The sequence below is a fragment of the Schistosoma haematobium genome, chromosome 1 (assembly GCF_000699445.3).
Source record: "Schistosoma haematobium chromosome 1, whole genome shotgun sequence".
In the NCBI taxonomy this organism is placed as follows: Eukaryota; Metazoa; Platyhelminthes; class Trematoda; order Strigeidida; family Schistosomatidae; genus Schistosoma; species Schistosoma haematobium.
The window spans coordinates 57,037,048-57,063,796 of NC_067196.1; the positions used below are offsets into that span (position 1 = coordinate 57,037,048).

General features: G+C 33.9%; 1 protein-coding gene across 1 annotated transcript; it reads right to left on the reverse strand.

The window, feature by feature from the left end:
• Window positions 1-1,059: 1,059 nt before the first annotated feature.
• On the reverse strand, window positions 1,060-25,684 carry MS3_00000861 (uncharacterized protein). The gene is made up of 15 exons (XM_051208461.1): window positions 25,216-25,684; window positions 22,403-22,503; window positions 20,420-20,908; window positions 19,608-19,732; window positions 19,386-19,489; window positions 18,446-18,632; window positions 17,523-17,621; window positions 15,883-16,476; window positions 14,147-14,623; window positions 10,306-13,153; window positions 8,448-8,694; window positions 6,051-6,340; window positions 5,232-5,298; window positions 3,181-3,201; window positions 1,060-2,079 (listed from the first exon to the last, which is right to left on the reverse strand). The coding sequence occupies exons 1-15, from the start codon at window positions 25,591-25,593 to the stop codon at window positions 1,732-1,734; spliced, it is 6,375 nt and encodes a 2,124-aa protein (XP_051074586.1). The 5' UTR covers window positions 25,594-25,684; the 3' UTR covers window positions 1,060-1,731.
• Window positions 25,685-26,749: the final 1,065 nt, after the last annotated feature.

Sequence of the window (26,749 nt, forward strand, 5' to 3'; positions counted from 1 at the left end):
ACCACAATCAAGAAAGTACAAGTATTTATAAATAGCTGTCTACGCAAGATACTCAACATCCATTGGCCGGATACCATCAGCAATAGCCTTCTGTGGGAGAGAACAAACCAACTTCCAGCTGAAGAAGAAATTAGGAAAAGACGATGGAAATGGATAGGACATACATTACGCAAATCGTCAAACTGCATCACGAGGCAAGCCCTAACTTGGAATCCTGAAGGGAAGCGAAAAAGAGGAAGGCCAAAGAACACATTGCGTCGGATAATAGAAGCAGATATGAAAACGATGAATTACAACTGGACGGAGCTAGAAAGGATTGCCCAGGACAGGGTTGGATGTAGAATGCTGGTGAGCAGCCTATGTTCCATCACGAGGAGTAACAGGCGTAAGTAAGTAAGTAAGTAAGCACATACCCTCCTCTCTACGTTGGTTAATTCACTAAAAGATTAATTTAGGTCATTATATGAATAACTAATACCGAAATACATGGCTATTAATTGGAATGAATTTTTGTTAGAATTTATATATAAATCAAGAATTTTACTTCAGTTCAATAAATTATACTCTAATTTCCTTCTACGAAACTTTTATCTCATATAATTCTTGGTGAAGTGTGGCTGGACAAATAATGTTTTATAGCACTTTTTATCGTTTTTATTTTATTAGAGAAATATATAATAGAGTGAATTTGATACTTATTAAAGGTTTCTGTATTAATATATTTGGATATGCACTCACCTCAATTATCGAGCATGGATTCAAGAAGGAAAACTTACTTTCAAATGTTAGCTGTGACATACTAATAAAGGACAGGCATGAGGTTGCAAAGGCATACGGTATGTGAGAAGTACAAGTCTGCAGTGGCTATTATTCACTTAATCAAGCATCTATATCTCTTTGACTGGTCAATCTAGACGCATATCGAAGAACTATAATCAGCTTGTTTACATACGATATTCATCAAGCTCATCAACTGTACGAGAAAAACAATAAAATAAATAATACTGTAGGATAGAAGGCAAGGTCGCCGATATCAGTGAGAAATAGACAACCACTGAGTAATCATATTACCACCTATCAATTTTATTTAATATGTATACTATACAAAAATATTCTAAAACTTTCAGCAAGTATTCGTAATGCTTTAAACGAATTTTCATGTTAATTTGAAAGGTTTTGCACAAAACTGAATTAAAGGAATAGCAGTGAGTATATATTTTTTCTAAATTTGTGCTCATTATTTACACAAGCAAATAATTAATAAATATGATCACGTATATTTCAAAGGCGATATGAAGACGACTATCAAGTTAAAAACGGAAGAGAAAAATTGAGAGCAAAATACAAATAAATAATTTACGAGGATAAAGAACAAATGAGCAGCATCAATAATCATAGTTATCAGTATTATCATCACAATATTTATCTCGTTATACGCAACAACAACAAAAAAAACAAGTCAAGTAGTGAACAAAGTAACTAACAAAAGAAAATACACTGAAGATCCTCTTGTCCTTTTTTTAAAAAAAAAAGAGAAACACCATCACAAACAGTTCATATTTGTGCAAAATTATTTCAATAAAAACAAGATTAAAGAACAAATGGGAAATTTGATTTAGTAGCAAAAGGGGTCGATAATATATATATATATATATATATATATATATATATATATACATACATATAGGTAATCTTCATTAGCAGTCAACATTTGGTTAGTTAAAAAAAATACTACTTTTTATTTCCACGCATCATACCAGTATTGTATGGATTATGCCCGGCAGTTCCATTCAGATTATAACTTGGTCGCATAGGTCTATTATTAAGGGCTGAATGATATGGATGATGTTGCATAGAATGTGGATTATTATACTGCATCATATTTGGATTATTCTGATTGATATTTCCACCAGAAGGCATCATCCAATGACCCATATTCCCACTATTATTAATATCGATGGATGATGAACCAGGAGCAGAAGATGAAGAAGACGACGGTGCTACACCCATGTTACCATAATCCATATTCATCGGACCCCAATTCGATGGTGGTTTAAAATTTGGTGCTTTATTATGACGCTAGGTAAAAAAAAACCAATGAAAACGATCTCATTTTACAAACATTAAACCTAAACGATTGTATTGAAGCTCAAAGAAGTAGGTTTTCAGTGGAAAATAAAGCGGACAGAAATAACAACACATTTATGTCAAAAACTTAGGACATTACACCAAACTACTTAGATGGTATGCTTTGTTGCATTTTTTTAAAGGTCACTTATGTTATGAGATGATATCAATTGAAGTTCTGCTGAAAAACAGAGCTGTTTGTCAATCTGACAACAAATGATTAGTAAATTTTCCTTATAGCATAACTTCAATATCTTTCTATTATCGTTGAAAGATATACATAAATATGAGTCCAGTAATATTAAAATTATTTACCGATGAGGATTAAATATCAGAGTAAAATGAATGGATTACAAAATTTGTCGCAGTTTACCAGATAAACAAAATATCTTTTGAATACAATTAGGGTTCAATGTTATTATATTATTAGGTTAGTAAATATTTTAAATTAAAAGAAAAATCTATGAATATTGTAGTGAACATAAAAGGTGTAATCTAGGACATTCGTTCTCACCGCCTTGAACCATAATATTATTCTATAGAATAACAACACAATTGAATAGCTAAACACCATTTTTAAAAAACGAAGTAAAACACCACTAATCAGGAAAAGTAGATTTTAATGATTTTCTTGATTACCGAATTTGATAGATTGAACATAAAAATAAACTAATTCATTAGTAGTAAATACTAATAATTTATATTTTAAACTAATCTCAAGAAGATATCTGCAAAATCTTAGAACATTTATAGTCGAGTGATTTTTCTCTTTTTTTTCCAGAAAAAAGAAAACACAGATATACATAAAAAATATTTATGATTACAGTGTAGAATAGAAAAAAGAAAACCATATTCTTGTAATGTAGATTTCTACAAAAAAATTTGTACTGAGAAAAATGCACAAATCACTACAGGACAAACAAATAATATATATATATATATATATATATATATATATATATATATATATATATATATATATATATATATAATTGAGTTGTATTAGCTGTGATTAGTAGTGAAAATATATTGTTTTGGTTATTTATTACTCACTTTGTTTTTGTGCCAGTATTCCTAAAAGAGGATTATAAGAGTATAATTATTTATCATTATGTATTATGCGCTAGTCTTATAATGGAGTGATGATTAAATGATTATTTAGTATTAATTTATTAACTAATAAGTTATATGTTTCTAAACACATAATCCATAGTTTACTAAGGTTTAGACAATCCAGTAGTATATATAGCCCTTATAGAAGTTTAACATGAAGTTGAGAAAATGTATTTGTAATTGGTTATTGGGTTGTAACTTTATTACTACACTAGACTATATAATAAAATAAAATGAAACTATCAAGAAGGAATAAAAATAACAGAAAATTGAAAGCATATGGCCACATTCCATTGGATTTACACACATTGAGACATGAGACATGCAACTCAACAATCAAGTTTAAATTCAAAAATCTAGCTTTGAGCTAAACTTGTAGTGTAAAAGGACTAGAAATATAACTCATGATATAACGGTTGAAACTCGTATGCTTGGTGAACTATCAAGACATTAGTCTGTGTGAGAATAAACAGAAAAATGTTACCAAATTTTTACGGTAGCATTTAACAACAAACCTTAACTCTATAGTATACTAATAAAATATACTTAAAACATCTGGGAATATCTTTTTGAATGTACTAAATAACAATAGATTGATGGAATCCAATGTTCCCTCAATAATAAAAGACAATATTTATGTGTACACACGATAAGCTGTTAACTCCTTGAATGATCGTTAACCGATTTTATCATAAGATAGGGTTATGATTAGATTAATCTAACTATCAAACGTATGTTTAATTAATAGCAACGACTGTTCACACTAGGATTGAAAATACAAGCTTCTCAAATAATTTTTCCTTGTCAAAGTTAGAACCATTTATATACCTGTACACCCAGAAATATTGATTTCGTTAGTTGGATAGCGAGAGTAGTATATTTTATTTCCTTAGTTGGTTCCGATTACCTTAATAAATACAGTACATTGTGAACACATACAAATTAACATGTGCTTGATAAAACGACAATTTTTCTACCCGAGTTTAGTCTTATGTCGAACGAATCTGAGCTATGTGTGACGCATGTGCACAATAGCTCGTTTGGTCAAGTATTTACCATGATTACTTGACCACAGAGCAATCGATTCAAGTTGCAAAGTTACTCATTTGAACAGGCTAGTAAGAACACACGGAACAGTTAAATGAACCAGAACGATATCAAGTAAACAAGTGAAAAACAGATGAACAATATTGAAATTTTCACTGAGAAACAGGTTGAGTCAAATTCATGTAGACAATACTAGAAGTATACTATCAAGCTACAAAGATGTATGTTATGTTGACTAGATCATACTAATTTTTTAAATAATCTCATCTTCGAATACAGGTAAATAGCCTACAGCTATAACAATGTCAACAAAAGCTTATCCCTTAATTGAATTAACTTTGTGCAACCTATCATCAATTGACTTGATTTTATGGAAAGAATTCGTTGGGTGACTAGGAACGGCTTATTTGAAAATCATTATTTTATATACTTTGCTGTTAAACAAAACGTATTCTTGTTCTATAATCTTGATTTCTGAAACATTGTTAAACTTCAGTCACTTATTTTCTGATGGTATCAAAAGTACACAGTTTTATCTTTTAGTTACATTCATCTTTCAGCAATTACAATATGTTGTTTTCTTGTTATCTCTCTGAAAATTGACGCATTTAGGAGTTCAAATGTGAATACGGTAAGAGTAAAAAAATTCTTCACTGACACACATCAGTTAACAAAAGTGACATTCAGTATAACCAATAACTTGTAATCAAAACGAAACAACATAACATTTCAAGCCATCACAAGAAAAAAATTTTTGATTACTGAGAAAAGAAGGATTTTTCAACAGTAAATTACATACACATAGGAATGTACTTTTGAACAAATCTGTATTACTGTTGCAGCCTTGCATTATAGAGTATAAGCTACTCAACATGGAGATTATAGCAAACTCCTAGTATTGAAGATAATTTAACAAAAGAAACAGTAATAAAAATTGAATTTACCGGATTATTCATTCCACCACGTGGGAGACGATTTGAATGACCATGTAAACTGCTAGAATGACTGTAACTATAAAAATTATCAAACACAAAAAAAGAGAAAACTAGTCATTACAAGTATGATTGCATACAAAAATGAAGGATATTACACAAATATAACGGCAGATGGTCGATTGATAGTAACGATAATTTGTAGATCAACAGGATATGTTAAAAACAATTTTCCGTAAATTTAGCAAAGTATTAACTATTTTAAATGATGATTTAGGACCAAATATAAAATTGCACAGTTTACACACAAATATAATAATTATTGTATGAAAACTGATGACAATTTTTAAACAAATTAAATATACGCAAGGATAAAGCATAAACAAATTACCTGGATATGAATTCAACAATATGGGGCTTTTTTTAAATATTCTATGCAAATTCTTAAATAACGCTACCGAAGAAATTGTAAATTAAAGGTTAGTAAATGAGATGTAGAAAACACTCTCACTACCTTGGCCATCAGTATAAGAGTGAGCTTTGATAAACAATCTTCCAATTTCTTTCACGTTTTATTTTTACATAATCTGAAAAACCATCTCTCAATTCTTACACAGATACTATAATAGTGACCTTTCAACAAAAAATTGCTAATTCTTTTTGTATACTATGTAATGTAGCAACTGTCTGATTTTTCAAATAATTAATTTCGTTATTATATATATGCAACTAAACCTTCTATTCTATGTAAAATAAAATTACAAAACACATAATAGGAAAAAATAATAATTTTCAAAAACAATACAATTTCACAAAAACATTTACACTAACTTATCAGAATTGCTACGTTGAACAAGACCCCCATGCATCATCATTCCATTTACACCTCCCCCTAATCGAGAATAACGCCCAGATCCAGTTTTCTTTTCGAAACGTAAAGAGCTATGTCGTACTATGTTGGGCTTCATATTAGAACCCGATATTGAACCAGTGGAGTTGAGACACTTCATACTTGTAGGAGATATAGGGATAATCTTACTTGACATATTTGAATTAGATGTGGGCACCGTGGTTAACAATTCAGTAGGTGATGCTGGTGTATCAGTATTAGCTTTAATACACTAATTAAATGGAGAATAATAAACAGAAATGAACGAATTAAAGTTTGTAGGTATCATTACCAAGGTTTGATTTGATAATTAAAGTTTGGCAGAAATGCGATTTCTTATACAACGATGCATCCATTAGACAGGGGTTATTTATTTTTGAAAATTATGAAGCAGACTACCGATTACATTAACATCAATGTGACATTTTCAATCAGCTTTGACAATATGGCACTAATAATAGACATCGTGAAATATTTACTTGACAGATAAGCACACCACAACAAACTTGACAATGAAACGTATCGGTAAAATTCCAACAATTCACATAAGTATGGAAGAAGGAAACTAACAAACAGGAGGAAATTACGATAAACATGAAAGATTTAGAAAAATAGATGCACCTATGCAATTATAGTTGATCTTATGAATCTAAAGTACCTAAATAATGATTTTTAGAATTATGAAAACCTCATACAGAAAGTTAACATTCATCTAAACAGATCAGACCAATATTCGCAATTATCTTTTATTGACCTAATCTCATCGGAGTTAGTCTTCTTATCTTGGAATACAGGGATGACCAAATCACTCACACTCGGTTTAGACCTTTGCATCTCAGTCAGTCGGTCAGCTACAACGAAAGCCAGGCGCATATATGCATCTGTTCAAGTGGCCACACCTTATTGGCACGACAAGATCAACACCAAATTCATAGAAGTAATTACTTCAATGGTAGTAATATACAAAAGAAAGATTGTGTATGAGAATGTAACACAGGAAGAAAGAATTAGTTCGTATGAAGAGGTATAGAGCAATTTTAACCTCACGATTTAAGGGAAGACAAAGAGTATATACACCTGCGCCATTGTGACCGATTCTAAGCCATGTCACACGGAGACTCTAACCATTGGTTACGATATCATTACAAGGGTTTGACTTGATAATTTCGAGTAAATTGAGCATTGGGTAGATTGTTATAAATAAATTAATATATTTGTAATATTCCAATGAGTAGGAAAATTAAATTCTCTGACGTTTCGTGACTGAGTGTAAACCACTTCCTCAGAGAATAAATAAGCAAACCCATTTCTACTCATTGGGATATTACAAATACATTATATTATTTGCATTGGTTACGATAGTCGCACGGACCCCAACCAAGTAGTCTGCATCTACCAACATGGCTCAAAACAGAAGTTAGTGACTTCAAGAACTGATGCCATGCTTTAGTTTGGCTCCCCCTAACTTTCTTCCAATCATCCGCAACACGTCAGTATTGTGCGCCGTGCTAATCGGTGTTCAGGCATACGTAACACGTGGTTCAACCATCTCAGTCGACGAAGATTCACAACCTTGTCCTCCTGGAAGGAGATCAATTTCTGAAAATTCAGTTGACTTGAACGTTATTTCCAACAGTAGGTCTATGATGAATTTAACAGAAATGGAGATGGTGGATAGTCTTGTCGGATACTACTTTAGGTTACAAAATCAGATTACATTTAGCCACAACTCAACTGGTACTATTCAAGTAAAGAGCCTTCACAAGGTTTATGTACTTCTGAGGCACACCGTTCAGTGACAGACACTGCCACAGAACCTTTTTTTGCATCTAAATTCAAAATAACCCAGTGAATGTTTTCATCATACATTAGCATAACTTCGGAAACAAATTTTACCAGATAGTAATCCTTATGTGCGATGTAATTACTTATTCGATAGAACACGAGCATTTAACTAGAAATTACATGCTGATCTAGGATTGATTGTTAAGATATTTTAACAATATTCTGATCATAAATGATCGTCTGGTCAGAGCAATTGAAGAAGAGTTATTGTTCCTTCATATTAATGAATAATAACATCCATTTATAACTCTAACATGCAGAACGAATACAAGAGTATTTACAGTAAGAGTGTAAAGGTCCAATATTACAGTTTTTTAAAATTTTGTCAGATAAACCTCCAAAACTAGGACATTACAGAAAACTAATAACTCGTAACTGCCTATTCGTTTACATTTACGCTATATGTTATATTTTCTATCAACTGAAAAATGGCGCTTTTTATGTAATTTTTGGTAATGTACGCGAAAAACTTATTGCAAAACTAAACAACAAACCTCAAATTGTTGTTTGCCTTGTTTCCCCTCTGAATCTGAGATAGACTGAGTATTCGAATGAATCATTGGAGCATTTAAATTACTTGAGGATATATTTCTTTCATCCTTATCATACACTGGTTCTTTATTTCCACTAGTCCATACAGATTCTTCACTATTTTCAACTGATGTGCTCAAATCCACTTCAGAATCTGATCTACATATATTGTTCTGACCATTTTCTGTTTGGTGCGGTGTCGGTGTCCCACTAAATAAAAGTTAATCCGAAAGTAATTATTCCAGAAAATAAGAAACATGTAGTGCGAAAAATGAGATCAACAGAAAAATAGGATTGTACAGGACTGCTTATTATAAGGGGTAGTTCAAATAGTGTAATGAAGGTGATTCGGTAATCTACATACACATTTTTCGACTGGCTTCTGGGTTTGAGTTCACTTGGTTTACTTCAAATAAAGTAAATCAACCATACAACATGCTTTGCCCATTAGGTGGGTTTTAAATTATGGAGCACGAACTTACATATCCGCGTGGAAATTTACCAGTTTAGCTATGTAAGAAAATATAGTTTCGTCAGTGATGTTAAGTACTAGAAGCCCTAAAAATGCACTAGTACAAGTGAGGGCAAAGAGGGATCACGATACTTCTCCATGTATCAACGTCTTTGTAGTCTCTTATAAAAAAGTACTCACCATAGCTTCCAATTTGGCAGGGGCACTATGGAACAAGTATGAACAAAAAATGGACATCTGTGGCCTAAACTGTGTTGGTTGATGAAGAGGTTTTACTTGGACGTGTTGAAGAACCGTGACATCAAAAGCCATTATCATATATAAGCTCCAAGGTTGTAAAGAAATGGGTAGGGCATCGACCTCCTTCTATCACCCACTATCATGGAAATGCATTTAGTGACGTTACTCTATCGCTTTCCAGTTTAGATTACCAAGTAAAAGGCATGGAAGGCAGTTCTCTAAGGAAACAATCTGTTTTTGTTTAGGCATTCGGACAGTATCGTATCCATCATACAACTCATGACGATAACGATAAAGAACCGCTAAGAGAAAAAAACAATGTGTTTGATATTCACATGAAATACAAAGTCCAAGAATTACACTTTTTGGATTAGCTAGTTGAGAGTGAAAATGTAAAAAATATAATGCTAGCTTCACTATGTTGCTTAATATCACGAGAACATCGAATCAAATTGTACATTTTTATCATAATAAGGAAGAAAAACTTAAAGACTGAAAATGGGATCACTTTCTACTGCATTGTTTGTTATAAGATAGAGAACGATTGATCGTGAATACTTAGATGGTCAACATATAGTCATATTTTTTACCAGCTAAACATAAAGTATGGATAACAATATGCTTCAATCTAATGTTATTTACATACAATAGTTTGGATAGTATCACTTCCAAGTATGCTCTAATATTCTCTAATCAGTTGCAGTTGTGCAAACATACTTCCTTGCTTTTAAGGCGTACATATTCCTTCATGTATACCTTCACGGAATACTTCTCATCAAACTATATTCATATTGTTCAGCCTTTTTGTTATTACCATAGATACAATTATTTAAGTTTCTTTGGTTAATTTCATCTCAACATGTTGATTTGAAGTGCAGCAAATTGAGCCAACGCACATTTGTGCAATGATCAATGATTTTTATAATTCAATGATTGATTATTTGTTAACATTATTCCCTTAAAAAATATGTTAAATATAGCATGAAAAATGATTGTCAATGTCAATAAAATACTGTTTAAACACACAAAACGAGAAAACTTGATGAAAAAGATTCGTTAAAGAGAAGAATAAATTTAGAATTACGAGATACTATGTATATAAAACTAACCTTGGACAAAATTTCTCGAAGATATTGTCTCTCCATTGGTCTTGAAATTCATCATTTTTTTTAGTTATACTGCGGACACAGCTTGGATTATCAGAGAGCATTGAATTTATTGTAGAATCTTTAACTTCATATGAAGTGATTGCTGTTGTGTCAGAACTTCCGACATTCGATGAATCACTGATAATTGTTGAAGTAGATGAAGTTATGCTAGTCGTAGATTTTGCCCGTAATTTATCAACAATATCACTGATACTTTTCACTGAAGATTTACGGGGAAACTGCTGTTGTGACGATTGCGAACATTGTCCTGAAACGGACGAATTGGACTGCAGTGAAATTGGATGAAGGATGGATTGTGAACAGCTCTCAGTATTAGGGGCCGTAAAGCCTGAAACTGAATCGGACGGGATTGAAGAATTGTCGTCAGTATTATTTGCTGCACCATTGATATTTGCATTGTACACAACTGCATTTATTGGATCTACGCCCTCTAGATTAGGATCGTTAGAACTTGGATACATATTTTCAACAATAGTTAGACTGGATTCATCAGATTTTTCTGGAGATTGAGAATCTGGTGTATCCCTGTAGGATGAAACGCTTTCTTGTATTTGCTGAAGTGTGGTAGACAGCATTCCAATTGACTTGTCCCCACTTGCGTCCGATAAAGGTACACTTGGTAAACAGCCAGTGGTTGTACTTTTCTTTTTAGGGATCTTATAGCCTTTAATTAATCCAGATGAAGAACCAACAACACTTACAGAAGCTGGATTTGGAGTACATACTGAACTGGAGGATAAATAATTGAGAGTACTACTTTGTTGAACAGGTTGAGATTTACTTGTGGGAGTATGTGGAACACGAGGTAAATTAGGTGCTGTATGTAATGATGGACGAGGTGTTTTACGTGATGTGTTACTGTTGGTAGGTGGATCTGAACTAGTAGAAGGAAGTAGGGGGGAAGATATAAATGCAGAATCACTTGAGGTACCTGAATTAGGATGAGCAGACTGAGAGTTGTTAGACTGCTTCGAAGTTTCTGGATTGCGCTTGCGTTTGTCACCGCTCACTAAGGGTGAAGCCGATGAAGAAAACAACCTCTTGGCAACCATCATATCATCACTCCCGGAACTAGTTCCAGCACCAGTCCCAAGCGGAGTAGAATTAAGTGCAGAAACCTTCTTTTTTGATGATGAGTTGGGGGACATTGAAATACAGTTACTATACAAATTAGGAGTCGTACCTGATCCCGTTTGATTATCTTTGGGTACATCAGAAGTTGGTGGTCGGGAAACACGGTTTATTTTTATCAGCTTCGGTATATTTGAATTGTCAGCTGTTTCTTGTGCCTGGTTATAAGTATTACTATTTGGAATGAAGGAAAAATGAGTCTTCTCTGTGAAGCCATGACCTAAACGACGCTTACGTTCCTTTTTCACTAAGACAGAACCATGACCAACTAATTTATTCGTACTTTTGATTTGTTTTAAACCAGAGCTGTTAAGTACAAGAGGAGTAATTGCTGACCGACTAGGAACTCCAGAAGCCCCAGTAGTAACACTAGTAGTGGTAACTGAGGCATCAGAACCACTTATTGAGCAGTTGGCAAGCTGAAGCATTTGTAACATATATGCTGATGGTTTGCCCTCTACGGAACGTTTTTTACGTTTTTTAACGGATGGCAAAGGTTGAGCTAGATGAACTGTACCTCCAGAGTCCGATGTATTAATAGGGGTCGAATTTGATTGGACAGACTGGAGTTTGTTGTATTTATCAACTTCATTCTGGTTAAAGTTTACTCTTGCTTTAGGAGTTGAAGTAATCGGTTGAGATGGTATTGTTTTTATCGTCATCTTCAGACTAGTTTTACGTTCGATAGTTCGTTCTAAATTTGAATTTGATGACATCATTGTTGTCACAGGAAAATTCGAAATTGGATTGGTATTACTAACTGCCAGGCTACCAGACTGTAATGGGTTTACAGACACACCAGATTTAGGACTTGTTAATGAAGAACCGCTTGAAAACGATAAGGAGTTGGAGGACGATATATTACCGACCGGGACATCGAACATTGAACTGGGGTTATCGTCGAAGTCATAGACCGATTTACTAGGGTTAGGGATTTGCATGTTGATACTTTGCACTGTAGATGCTACCGTACTCTGCTGGACATATGGCAGTGAACATGAAGAGAAATTTGAATTTGTTTGATTAAAAGTAGGGCGCTGGTAGGTTCCTGACAATGAGATACTGGTAGTCGGTAAAACAGTGTCGACACGCTGGTGCTTTGTAGTGGGATAGTTAGAATATACACCAGGAACAGGTGTATTTCCTTTTTGACTACTAATGCATCGGAAACTACCTTCCACCGTTTCTCGACGCCTTTTACGAGGTTTTTTAGGATTACTTGTGGGGTTAACAGTTAAACTAGCTTGACTGTTCTTTAAGCTTGTATGTTTGGTACGACCAGTATTAGGAGTGATTAAACTGGAGTTACGAACGGAAGGGTACTGGGAACTATTCGGAGTAAGGTTTGGTGCAGATGAACTTAAAGGTTTCCCACACCCTTGGGGTAACTGTGCATCTGAACTAGGGAGTTGAGAGTTATTGGATAACATCATGCCAGGAAGTCGACTATTAGAAACGTTTATACTGCTCGCAGCTGAAGTGAGAGGACTATTTTGAAGATTTGTTAACGAATGACTGGGATTGTAGTGGTGACGATCTGTCATACTGGATGGAGACACCAAAGGAATGGAAGTAGAAAGTGAATCTTCGTTTAAAAGATTAACAAGCATAGATCCGCTTGTTGATGGAGCTCTGGAGTTATCACTAACCGGTGAGGCTAACAGTAAGAAAAATAACGTTTCGTTATCAGTAATGTGAATGTAGAGATAAAAACTAGAAACTTCAACCCAACTTCTATCAAAATTTGATATTAACTGAAAAATCATTGGGAGTAAATAAAATATGGACTACCTCATTGTCGATCTAATTCATTTAAGGAGTACGCAACTATAACCACTTCAAAATTTAAAAGTAGGATCTTTCAGGATCAAAGATGAGCCCATTGACCATTCAGTTATCTAATTCGATTCCGGTGGGGAACAAATTGAACGTTAATTATAGTGTTGATGTGGTACGGCGATTCGGGCTAAACTATACTTGTGGCAAACTATACGTTGATTATGACTGACTAAATGACTAAGTACTTAGTGGTATAATGGGAAATATCACCTAAAGTCACATTTTTCATCATCGCTGACGAGAAATATGTTAGTTCTACAAGACAAGCTGTAATTATGTCAACAACTGATACGCAATGAGAACTAATATCAAAATAATGAATTAAAGACTCAATGGTTTAACTGAGAAGTGGCGAATGCGGTTACTGTTCATTTTGCAAGTATCTGCAGCACAACTACTAAGCCATATACAAGTGAATATTCAATGGAAATTATATTTACATTAAAAAAAACTACCCTGTTAATTGATGAATACAAGATTTTAATCGCTGAAAAATTCCCATTATATTAAAACACAACCTGATGAGAAATTATTGAAGAGAATATTCTTCGTTCATACAATTGTGTTTTAATTGATGAATACTTTGCATACTTATATAATTCAAACTAAAGAATCTGGTTGATCTAAAGGGGTAGTCGATTTATTAATGCCCTTGTTAACGATTCAAACTAATTCATTAGCTTTTGAATTGTAATCAATTGCCGGTCAGTGTTAGTAGCCACAAAAGTTTCAGTGAGATCCATTTAATTTTGACTAAACACGCTTTAGTAAAGAAATGTACATTTAAATATACTGTTAATTAGAAGCTTACCAGTAAAACTTTTGGATTTGACTACAGCAGATGAACTTGTAGCCTCTGAATTGGAAGCACTAACAGACATAGAAGGTATATTGTACAAATTTGAAGGGATACTATTTGACCCGGATAAAACAGAAGACCCATACTTATGTGAGGAATGAATAGTAGGTAATGAAAGATAATTTGATGTAGAAATGTTGGGATTAATCATGTCAGAATAGGCTTCCTTCACATCCGCCAAAGAGGTAGTATGTGTCCCAGGAATAGGCGATACATAGCTTGGTAACGAGTGGGAAAAAGAAATGGGAGGTGGATTACGCTGCTGTAACTGTTGTTGTGTTTGAAATGTACTATCAACTAATAAGTCATCCAGCCTTAACCCACGGGATGGATTAGTTGAGACAGCTGGTAAACTGGAATTGGGATGCATATCACGTAATTTGCCTTGAGAGTTCACAGGTCGCAACGATGATATAATACCAAGGTCACCTGTTAAGGATATGTTTAATCGGTAAAATATTTTAAATATAGTTATACAGAAACATTTCGATAAATATTTTTAACAATGCATAGCAAAGTTTAATGGTCAAAATATAGGTAATCAGTAACTGAAACTTTTAATGCTAGAGATACAAAGAATATACTACCAGTAAGCCCTCGACGACATAAATTAAAAAAGTTGTAATTTACACAATAGATTGAGGCTGAGACATCAATTTTGATTCAAACTTTTTTGTTATTCTCTCCTTACCAGGATTCTGAGAGAACTCCTAACATTTTACCGTTGAATAAGATGAGTTTTCAACAACTCTGTTACGATCGAAGAGGAAGAATATGAGAATAATCCATTTTATAAACCCTAGTTACTTTATTATAATCAAACTAATATGACATCACCTTATGTCTCTATGGGGTTTGTTTTCCATGAAATTTATATTCAATTTCGTCTTAATTTATTCCTTATCCTAAATAAAAGCCTATTTTTTCGGAAGTTTCGTTTAAACACTTAAAAGTTGCCAAATATTTGTTTAATGTACGGAATTATCAAATGAAATAGCTGATGCAGCAACTAATTTTTAAAAAACACAGGGGTTGTCACTTTTATTGTAATCAAAATTGGAGAGAAGGTAGATTTAGCTGCAGTACACAACCGGTTTATCTTTGTGTTTCCGAAACCTGGCCTCTATCAACTAATGATATTTGAGGGCTTATTGTACTTAAACTTCTTTATACCTGAATGACTGCTTACATGAGAAAGCAACACTACATTATTAATATTAAGATCTACAAACTTGTGGTTAGGTACAGTGAACATCACAATACAATAAGTGATGTCAACTTGAATTAATCATTTTGATGGTTTGGTATTTGTTATAATACGGTTGCACGGATTCCTTTTAAATCCGAAAAATAACTGCAATTGCTTTTTATTAAATACAAACCGCTGTTTTCTCTTACGACTTCTCTACTGAACAGCCTCTAAAAGAATGGAACGCAGCTACATCAAAGTCCACTCATAAAAAGGCAAATCGACAAGCTTTTAATACCCTATCTAGCACAAATATGTGACGAACACGGTGTGAGAATATATATAGTAACGTAAATGACGATTATGAGGAAGATTTTGAAATATTTTATGCTAGGAATCCCCTATTCTATTAAACATAACTGTATTTGATAAACTGAACTTGTTTTCGTTATTATAATTACCGTTTCTAAACCCGCAAAAGACAACGACAACAACATACTTGAGCTTGTATCCAAATGAGTAAACGCAGGAGGAGGTGTTGCCATGACACCTGGAGGTAAAGGAGGTATCTTTTTAGCATTGTTCAAATAGTTTGGTGTATTTAAAGCAAATACTTGTGCTGCAGCGAATGATGAGGAAGATTCAAAATCCAATGAAACTTTTCGATCTCCACCACAAAGTACACCACCAGTACCGTTAGCCCCACGGATTATAATAGATGATTTAACACGATTAAGCATTGTCCTTAAAGAAGTCAATTGATTTTGACTGACTGATGAATAGCTTTCCTTATTCTCAGTACTATCATATGAATTGGTTACAGGCAACTTCATGCTTACCAACTGTTTATGAACAGGACATTGGAGTTGAGTTAGTAACCAGACAAAACCAATTGGTAATGTATGTGTTTTTGTGAGAATTTTGCTGAAGTTAGCTTTGAGATTACCTCCAGACTCTATGTCTAGCTTATTCAGTTGCATGACATCTACTTCTTTGTCATTACTTGGACAGTTACTATTCAAGCGATCATGTGTATTTGAAAAGTAATTTAATTCCAGACACTGGACATCGAACGGACGCACATGTAAAGAAGCTAAGAAGTAAATAAGACAGTGATTAGTTACATCATAAGACCAAATTATTAAAACAAAGTCAAGTACTTAACTCAAGGCATATAGAGCAACTAATAAAATGTTAGTTTAATTCGTAACCTCAAAAATTAACGTTTGTAAGGATATCATTTCTGACGATTTCTCAATAGTTGTTAAGGGAGGAACTTAAGTCAGCATGTGTTCGAATTAAACATCACACTTAGGTTCGACTAATAATCAGCAAAAACCATTTGTATCATCTTCCGTCATTTATTTCTTGCAGTTCCGAATTTTTCATGTTTTCCAAACAAAATTCTCCCCATCAGGGACTCTTCATGTTGTTTCATCTAAAGACGATGGTTAGTTTGTTTAAATGTCAAATTTAGTCCTGAGGGAGTAAGCGAATCTATCTTTTTCCTTCCTTAAGACCCTTAGTATCCGAATCATCTTATTTTTAGTTCCACAAACCCATATTTTCTGTTAGAATCACACCTTCTATGACTAATCTTTTATATCAGTACTGATATTGTTACTCCTTCTACCACTCTTAGATATCCTTTGACTAATTTACTTTGCAGTGTTAATGCGGTGTGGTAACTTGAACCGATGCACATATGTGTCAAGTTCGATGTTCCATATGACTGATTGACTAAAGAGCATTGTAAATGTATCCGTGTTCAATCGATGTTGATCTACTCTTATCTTTTAAGTTTTCAAAGAAACCTAACCTTTTAAATTTGAACATCTCGGGAGCAGTTAAAAAAGAGGATAAGAAATTGACTATGTCCGTAATAGTAGGAATCGAATTTACTGCCGCATTATTAACACGTATCAATTTTAACTGGGATTCAGATGAATAAAATCTGTTTATTTTACCGTAAATTTAATGATAAATTTTGTAAAATTTTAATCCCCACCTTTCTGCACATTTGCACAGTGCACTTGCAAAAACTACGCATTGAGTAAATTACACCCTGAACTCCTATCGATACATTTATTGTGTTTTATATTGATGGTACGTTACTACTATCTTTGAAGAACTACTTACCATGAATCTTCGCTCCCAGACGATTAGGATCATCAAACTCTAGTGAAATCATCTGACCACCCATGATTTTAATACTAAACGAGAACGTTAAAGCGTCATCTGGAAGAAACAAAATAAGCATTACTATGCATATTAACGGTTTAGATACTAAGATAACTAAACATAATAAGGGTCCAAACTGCTAACTATTTAACCACTGACTACCCCGACATGTAATCCTGACTAACATAGAAGTAGGTTGGAGGAAATATAGGAATGCGAAAATCGAGACATGATTTGAGCTATGTCGGAAGGTGAAAACTTCCTTGCTGGGTCACAAACAATAATCAAAATCATCGTTAAATAAGTTTGGTGCCATCTATAAATCGACCATAGCAACAAAGTTGCATTCATTTTCTTTAGCCAAATCTGAAGTTAAGTATCATTTCTTAAATCTTCATCCTCTGATTGCAACTATTCAATTTGAACTGTATTTTCCATTGTTCCCGTATTATTTTCCATCCTATGCTTCTTGCTCTTTCGATTTCCTTTCGTTATGCTGATGTGAAATGTGACAACTTAGGCCAGAACAAACTCGTGCCACATCCTACGTTGATAAAGACTAACTGACTGACAAAATATTTAAAGATATATCACCCCAAGTAATAGAACCAGTGATTCTGACCATTTTAAAGACCTTATGCATGAGATTCAGACATCTGTTTATAAAACAAACTAACACTCAGAGGTTCAACATTTTTACTCCATGGACTTTTGCTATATAGTTTGCATACAAACACAATTTGATTTGTAATCTCGATAATTTCAATGCACATCTATTCACATGTGATAGTCACAATTTAAAATTCAATAGTCATTACGGTCAGAAAAATATTTAGAACCTAAAGTTGAGTTGTGTACTATAAACAATTGTGTGAACCCACCTTTTTCCACTGGTTTATCAGGATGAACAATAAATGTTTCATAAAACGCTAAAGCTGATGCTTGTTTACGAAGAATAGAAATAATTTCACCAATTTGATCTGAACATGTAAATGGAACTGAGCTGACAAGATAGGCTTTGACATCACTCTTAATTTGATAACTATGTTGTGTAATATTTGGGTTTTGCTAGATAAAACCAAACAATAAGAAAAATAAAATTAGAGTTGATGTACTGAACTGAAAATAAAACAATATACATTAACTATTGTGTAAAAAAGCTCTATCAATACCTAGAATCTTAACTTATAGTCGAAATAAATGTTATCTAACATGATTTTTATAAATGCAACAAATATAACGTCATCATGTGTATACAGTATAAGTTAATTTATTTCTTGTCTCACTGTAAAATCAGCTGATTAAAAATGTTAATGGATTTTCATAACTAACCAAGAGGTAGCACAAAATAAAATGGATCTAGTTCAGTTTCGAACATTTGACTCGATGTTTGAAAGCTAAACCTTTGTGACGATTAAGTTACATTGTTGAATAATCATAGATATCAATATCTTCCATGGAAATAGAAGAGCTATTCAAATGACAAGAAAATCAAATAAAAATTAAATAGGACACCCATGATTATGATAGTGACTAAATCGATTATAGTTTTGAGCATTTTTTATTGATTTATTTCAGGTACCAAATCATTACCAAGTTTAATAGATACTTTTTTCTATGTACAACTTGATTCACAAGCACATTTTAACACTAAATAATCAAGGGAAATATTAATTTACAAACATTTCTTATTTTGATTACATTAAAAGAAAACTTCATGTATAATTTAACTTAAATATTTATTTTATTATTATATAGATAATAAATTCTAAAAAAAATATATTGAATGTATTCGAAAAATTTACATAAACATTCACTCACTAAATGTGTGTTTATTCCATACAAATGTTCTTGTTTATATTTCCGTAAAATCAATAAAACTATATCTTCTTCTTTCTGATCTATGATTTCTGTATTACTTAAACCTTTACATTAAAAGAGAAAAAATATAACTAATAACTACTCTAAAATAATACTATAAATCGAAAAGTATGATAGAGACGACAAGTCAAGTGAAGGCACTTAAGGGAAGAAGAGGTTTACCTGTAGTACGCTCAAGTTGTTGAATTGCATCTGTTGAGATTGGTAAAGGAGGATCTAGATGTAGTACGAATTCAGCTTCAATTGATATACACTTGATTTCATCTGGTTGAGCAAAATGAGGGACACTAAAGGAAAAATAGCAGGGAAATAATAAGTATGAATAAATAAGGATATAAAATACACAATTTTAAAGGTAGATGAAGTCTTCAAACCGTACATGTAACTCTATCATATTATTAAAATAGTGTGAACTCGAAACTAAAGAACATCCACACAAATCTCATTTTATGGTGTAATTCTGTCATGACACGAAAAAATTATCCATAAATCACGAGTAAAATTCCAGTTTCTGGGAGCAAGCGAAACAAACAACTGACTTAAGCGAAGAACATGGATAAAAATTCAGACAATTTTGAAGTAGTTTGTATTAAACGGACTCAGTGGAAAGGAATACGGTTTTAAAATAAACTTAAGATGATAAACGACCGGACCCATTTGTAATTTAGCTTCACGCAAAGAGAAGAATAGAACTGCATCGTTTCCATCCAACAGTAGATAGATAAAAGCGGACAGGAATTATTGATACCATGGAATGGGTTGTTGTATCTTACAGATTGATCTAAATGGATACAAAGTATTCAAATTGTGAAAATATTATAAGCTTTGAATTTTGTGAAAAGTCAGTCAGCCTTTTTTACTCATCACTCACAAATTTGTGTCTGTGGAAGCAAAAATCACTTGCTGTTCAAACACGTCATCAATTTTTTTTATCAAAAAACGGAAAGTAATGATTATCAGAGTGACTTACTCACCTTATACCATAAGCATCTTTCTGTAGTGTCACTAAAGGCATAAATGGAAGTCGTTGAACTGTAGACTGGGCAACTGCGGAAGTATCCTCTACATACGACAATCTAGGACAAAGTCCGATGCGTGCCATATAGCCTCCAATAAGACCATCACGAGATCCGCACCCAATACTAGATGAATATGTACTTTTTGAATTCATTTGTGAATTATTCTTTATTACTCCAGTTGCATTACTGATCATAGCCTGTGCAGATGTGACTAGGTAAGTAAGTCTAGCTAGCCGGCCTCCTGTACGTCCAACAAAGTGTCCAACGAGTGAACGATTTACTAGGTCACGCATACTAAATACATCATGTTTCTGATTTGGTGCTCGCCTAAATGTACTTATGGCATCGATATTATTTTCTAAGTCAGTTCTCATTGCCTGAGTCAGCATACTCAAATCTTTCTCAAGAGCCTGTAAACATAAGTAGGTTCGAGCACGATCAATCCTTAAAAAGAAATAGAAAAGAAATGTAGACCCTTTAATTGACAAGGAAATCAAGATCACTGAACTGATAATGCAGGATTAGCTGACTTAACTTAGGTATCATTTAAAACCATGCAGGATTTATTTTAACTACACATACTTGGCTGAATTTTGATGTGTAACACTGACAATTTAATTTTGAGGAGTTATATTTAGAACACTAACAAATTTTATTTTCAGTTTAGTTCGTCTTCAAAACACAAATATAGTATCAATTAATAATACAGAATGATTAAAAATAAATATTTGTCCAGTGAAAACAAGCCAACCACAGAAACCTATCAGATAAGAAATAGGTAACATATATATTAAAAACGAAAGGATAATACCATCTCATTGGCTAGTGATTCAAACATAAAAGTGAAGGAGAACGCTCAGGTGGCAGGGGTTTAAGAGTAGAATCCAATTAAGTAAACCCCTTAATCACTAAAAATGACTGGCTAGGTTATGGCACACTGTTTTGAGCCATTCCTTTTGTATTTGTAATAGATAAGTAAATGGAAAGTGAACCTGAGATCCAGTCAACAGAAGTTGCATATTGAGATGAGTGAGCTAAAATCTTATGCTATGAATGTTTATAATCACGAGATAAGTATTAGGAAATATATATATATATTCCGGTTCTTTTACACGAATCAGTCACTCACATAAACAACAGATATCAATTTACAACAAACCCGTATGAATTAAAAATTAATCCTATTTTAATAGGGAGTAGATTCGCAAAATATAGCTTAGATTATAGATTGAATTAGGGCATTACGATCCTCTGTATTTAAATAAGCATGAAAATCAAACAGATAAACTTTTAAAAAAATCGGTAGTTTCCCTAATTCACTGGAATCTCACAAACTTATCATTACCATTAAAAACAGTTCCCACTGTTTATACTTACTCTACCCCTTAAGTTTTAATTGCTTAAATGAAGTGCGGATGGGAGAAACACATTTCCTTCACTTTAAGCAGAATTTCTGTAACCAGTATTTTACTTAACTACTGATTTTGCAAGGAAAGTTACAAACATGGAAGAGACAAAGCCGATTATATATATACCACTATCATAACTATGGAGACTATAATATCAAAGGATTTCTGGATTCTCAAACGAAATTTATCTCCATTCACTAACCGACGACTACAATCCCCACAACACTATACCTAATAACATGACTTTCTAAGAGAAATGGTATAGCGGTCAGAATTATATTACAATGAGATATTCATTGTGGTGCACACCAAAGTAACAAGATAGTTTATGGTTACAACTCGATTGTAGAAAATAAAGTGAAAATGTAATACCTCACACAAAACGATAAGAAAAGTTAGTGATTCAGCAAGGAGCTAGTTCATCAATTCCAAATCCAGTTCACGCATATTAGTTACTTGCTAGATTACACACGGCTCCATGTAACAAATAAGAATTTGATGTATTATTATAGATAACAAAATAACTTACTTATCACCCGGAACTGCATATATCGTCAGAAGATTATCTACATGCTGCAGTAATGAACTATATTTGCCCATACTGAGATCAGTGGCCAGCTCCGGACAAGGCTGTATGAATGAAATAAACACTATAGAAGTCTTTACCGCAAAAAGAAAGATATACTACAAAAAATCAAACATTTGAGATTTATAGCCCTGTATCTGGTGGGCAGACTTTGAAGCATAGTTCTAAATGCAGTCAGCAAAATGCGTTAAACACGGCACGTTTACATCGGTTGACGTTGCTATACCTCATTGGGGCAGTGAGATGAAATTGTTAGGAAGAATCTCATAGTAGGAACAATATCAGAGGCAATACAAAAGATTAAGCATCGAAGATACGATTCAAGAAAGAAATTATTGAAATAAAAAGATTATGACGAATCTAGAAACTCAGGATTTAAGAAAACATAGAGTGGATGTACCTGAACCATGTCATTCAGGGCCTTTAATCATTGGTTACGATAATCTCGTGGATCCCAACAAGATAATATACATCCGTTAACAAGGCCCAGCTAATTTGTCAGTGACTTCATGAACTGATACTACGCTTTGGTTTGGCCGCCTCTAGCTTTCATCCAACCAGACATCGTCCAACGAGGTAAGTGGTGGGTAGGGATATGTAAAACATGTCTCAACTACCTCATTAATCGATTTCCCGTCCTTACCTAGTACCTTATCCTTAACCCAGACATTACTTACTTGGTGATCCTAAAATACACAAGCAATGATACGAGGACATCCGTGATCGAATACTGGTACCCTACGAATAACTTATATTCTTAATGACCATGTTCCACATGCATAAAGGGAGACAAATCGAACTGTTGCTCAGTAAACTCATCCTTTGGCTGGCAGATGGATATTTTACCGTCACGAGACTCAAGTTGGTAAGATAGAACCGAACTTTCTGAATCCATGCCGAGATTTCGTCAGACACCAGCTTATCAGGACTGATGAGACTCCAGAGATAAGTGAGCGATACACTCAACTAACTCACTTCCTATCATTAATTTAGGCAATGACACAGGTCAGTCCAGGAGCAACATTTTGCACTTGGAGGAAGAGAATCGATGTCTAAATACACCCCTAAAGGGATGACTTTCCCGCTTGTGAAATGCAATAAACTACACACAAAGTAGCTGCTATTCTGGTTATCTTCATTACATTGCCAATGTATAAGATCGTACTCACTTATGGACGTAGGATGACACAATTATATCGACCTATGTTTCAGACCAGTGTAACCAGGTCTAAACGACTAATACCATGAGTTTATGACTGCCGACTAATGTTATACATAAGCTTAATTGCCCTCAATGTTAGTAAATTCTGGTGCTCCTAAGGGTAATGCATTTGGACAGGTGATAGCTGAACCTCAGCCAAACATTAACGAAGGACGATCCAAGATTAGTTAACTATATTTATTCATTTTGGGACACAACATAAAACATTGTACGTTATCTAAATATCTGAGAACTCACAGGGTTTATATTGGGTGGCAGTGACGCAGATGCATTTAACCCACAGTTCCCTGTAAATCATGGACATAGAATTATTCTACCTTTCGGAATTCTTTATTTGATTAGTTTTAAATATGTTTTACATTTTATGCCTTCACATTTTACTCTTTACATCATTAGGTCTCAACTAATGTTAGCGTGATTAATCTTACTACCTTCGGGTTCCTCTTGTTGATTCCCTTTTAAAGTATTAGTAGAACGTGAAAACTTGGATAGATACTTTTGTGAATTCCACATCGCTTATTGTCTGTCCGGCTATCGTAACTCTTATGAAGCTAATTTAATACATACAAAATTACCTGGAATATTTACACATATCCTCGTTTTTATATGAATAAACATGAGATGTCGGGGGCAAGTCAGGCGTACTGACCACCACCTGACTCGACGTGGGTTAGAAGTAGGAATAGGCTGAACTGAGCAGTCTAAGAAGGTCCAAACTACCTGACTGGAATCTGCAAATAATCATGGTTAGTTGGAGTCTGTAAATGAAGTGGATCAGTTACTCAATTTGCCCCTGACTTTTGAGCTTTGGCATCATTTTATGCTCTTCAGTGAGTGAATTCGTCCTTTTTTCGAATTTTACTCCCCAATGTTTAATATTACTACAGTTAATAGTAATGGAATAAAGAGCTATCGAGCACACGTCCCACTTTTTGACTGATACTCGCGATGTTGTAAGTTTCTTCGACGGAATATCTTATTTTGAAAAATACTTAACTGCAACCAAATATTTTAGAGTGAAGTAAATTCTGAGCCTTTGAATAAACTGTTAAGGAAATGATGAACAATGGGACCAGTGTCACTTAGGGTGATAAATATGATCACGCAGATCCATAAGAATAAACAAGCTGTTCATAAAAACCTCTTATCTCAATCATAGCCTGAAGTCACAATTCTCGAAAACCAGTATGTCTACAATAAACCAGTAAGCAGAAGGCCGTCCCAATTCGCATCTTTAAAGTCGCTTAATGTGAAGCGCAGGCTCCCGTTAGTTAAGCCATCACCACTAGGATGAAACTTGGTGATCAACTACACGAAATGGATGCAACCTATGTACAGAAATTCACATATGTTTTCGAGTGGTAAATACTTCATCTTGCAGGCATAAATCCAGCCAAAACGTTTCAAAATTCACAAATCCGGGACTCTGAGCTCGTTTGGAATAAATAGAGATATAAATAGACAGCCTCAACCTCCAAAAGCTGACAATAGAATTGTACATGGAAATTTTAATACGATTATATGATATACTTACCACAGCTTTATCATGATTAAACTCGAAATAAACTGCGGCAATCGAGATAAGATCCGTCAGTTCTGGCGAGTTACTATAAGTCGAATCAGAAGTTGTGATAGAGTTATTAGTTGCAGCAACTACTACTGCAAAGCACTCAGATGTCAATCTCCACACTAATGCTCCAGCAGACGTTCCACCACCCGAGCATGGACCTGAAGACAATTGAAGGCCACAATGTATAGAAATTCTTTGTAAGTGGTTGAGGAATGTGGAGTATCGTATCAAATACGGTCCTGTGCGCGTATTGTTTGATCCTGAGTGAATTTGATCGGCACGAACGGTTGCAAGCAAATCCAGAAAGTTTAGGTTGTCCGAACACTTAGAGATGTCATGCATTGGCGATTATATATCCCAAACAATTGTGATATCTTAAATAATAATGATGAAAACCATATGGAGACACAGATTTCAGGAAGTGCGCCTCAACAGTACATTGGTCTCAATGTTTCATATGTCATTTAGAAGTCCTCCGTTCAAAAAATCATGTTCTTCACATTTAGGAATCCTTCTGTAGGTTTTCGATCTCATTGACAAGCCTTATTCAAGTCTTTGATGAGAAATTTTTATCCATAGAATATGGTTTTCGAGCATTTTTTCATGTATAACCAATCTCAATGAAAAATAAGATTTGGATTCAGTGACGATTAGAATCTCTGCCGTAGGTGTGATGTTTATAGGCGTTAACATAAGTGACTGATATGGTCTCATACCTGAGTCTTAGAGTGAATTAATGGTAAAGTTAGAGATCGGATTACTGACTACATTAATAGATGGTAAATTGTGGAGTTAAATAGTTCTTCGTCATCATGAGAACCTATGAATATCAAAATTCTCAAAGAACACTTCAGTGGGCCTACGCTGTGTTAATTTTGTGCGTATGATCTATTCATACAAATTTTTGATGAGGGAAGTGTGAGCACATGTATGGAATGATGTAGATAGGACAAGATTATAAGGATGACTAGGAAGGTTCGCTGAGTAGACAAGTTAGTGAGCGCCATAAATGTAATGTCTTTGTCCTAGATTGTTATTAATTTATGGGTGGTAGTTATGGTAAGTAATGACTTTAGAACCAGGAATGACTGTTGATCGGCTGCCTTATAAATAACAATCTAGGACAAAGACATTACATTTATGACGTGGGTGTGCAAACCATGATGACAACAGTGTGACATGATTAAAGCTTCATTGCAATTCATTTATAACGTTCGAATATTTGTCTACTGTGGTGTTTGTATAAACTAATGATTCCTTTGTACTTGATGACTGCCTGATTTCGAATTCCGAATGCATTACGTGCGTTTGTGCTCATCTAGTACTTCTTGGTCAAATTGCGTTATTTCTGGGATCCATAGTTTGTACTGTCATTAAAATATTTCAAACTATGGCATCTACTTAACACGGCCTGTAGGTCTTCTAGAGTTACTGCCAGTGGCAGGTTCAGGTAAAGGAGTAGGGTTGGACGTAGTGTCGGCAATTACATCCAGTAGAA

Bases quoted from the DNA above. Each gene is read 5' to 3' on its own strand.
- MS3_00000861 (XM_051208461.1), bottom strand. From the start codon at position 25,593: ATGCATGACATCTCTAAGTGTTCGGACAACCTAAACTTTCTGGATTTG. The intron at 22,504-25,215 runs GTAAGTATATCA...TCATTCATACAG, and splicing joins TTAATCATGATAAAGCTGTG to CCTTGTCCGGAGCTGGCCAC. The intron at 6,341-8,447 runs GTTTGTTGTTTA...CCATTTAATTAG, and splicing joins AAGGCAAACAACAATTTGAG to TGTATTAAAGCTAATACTGA.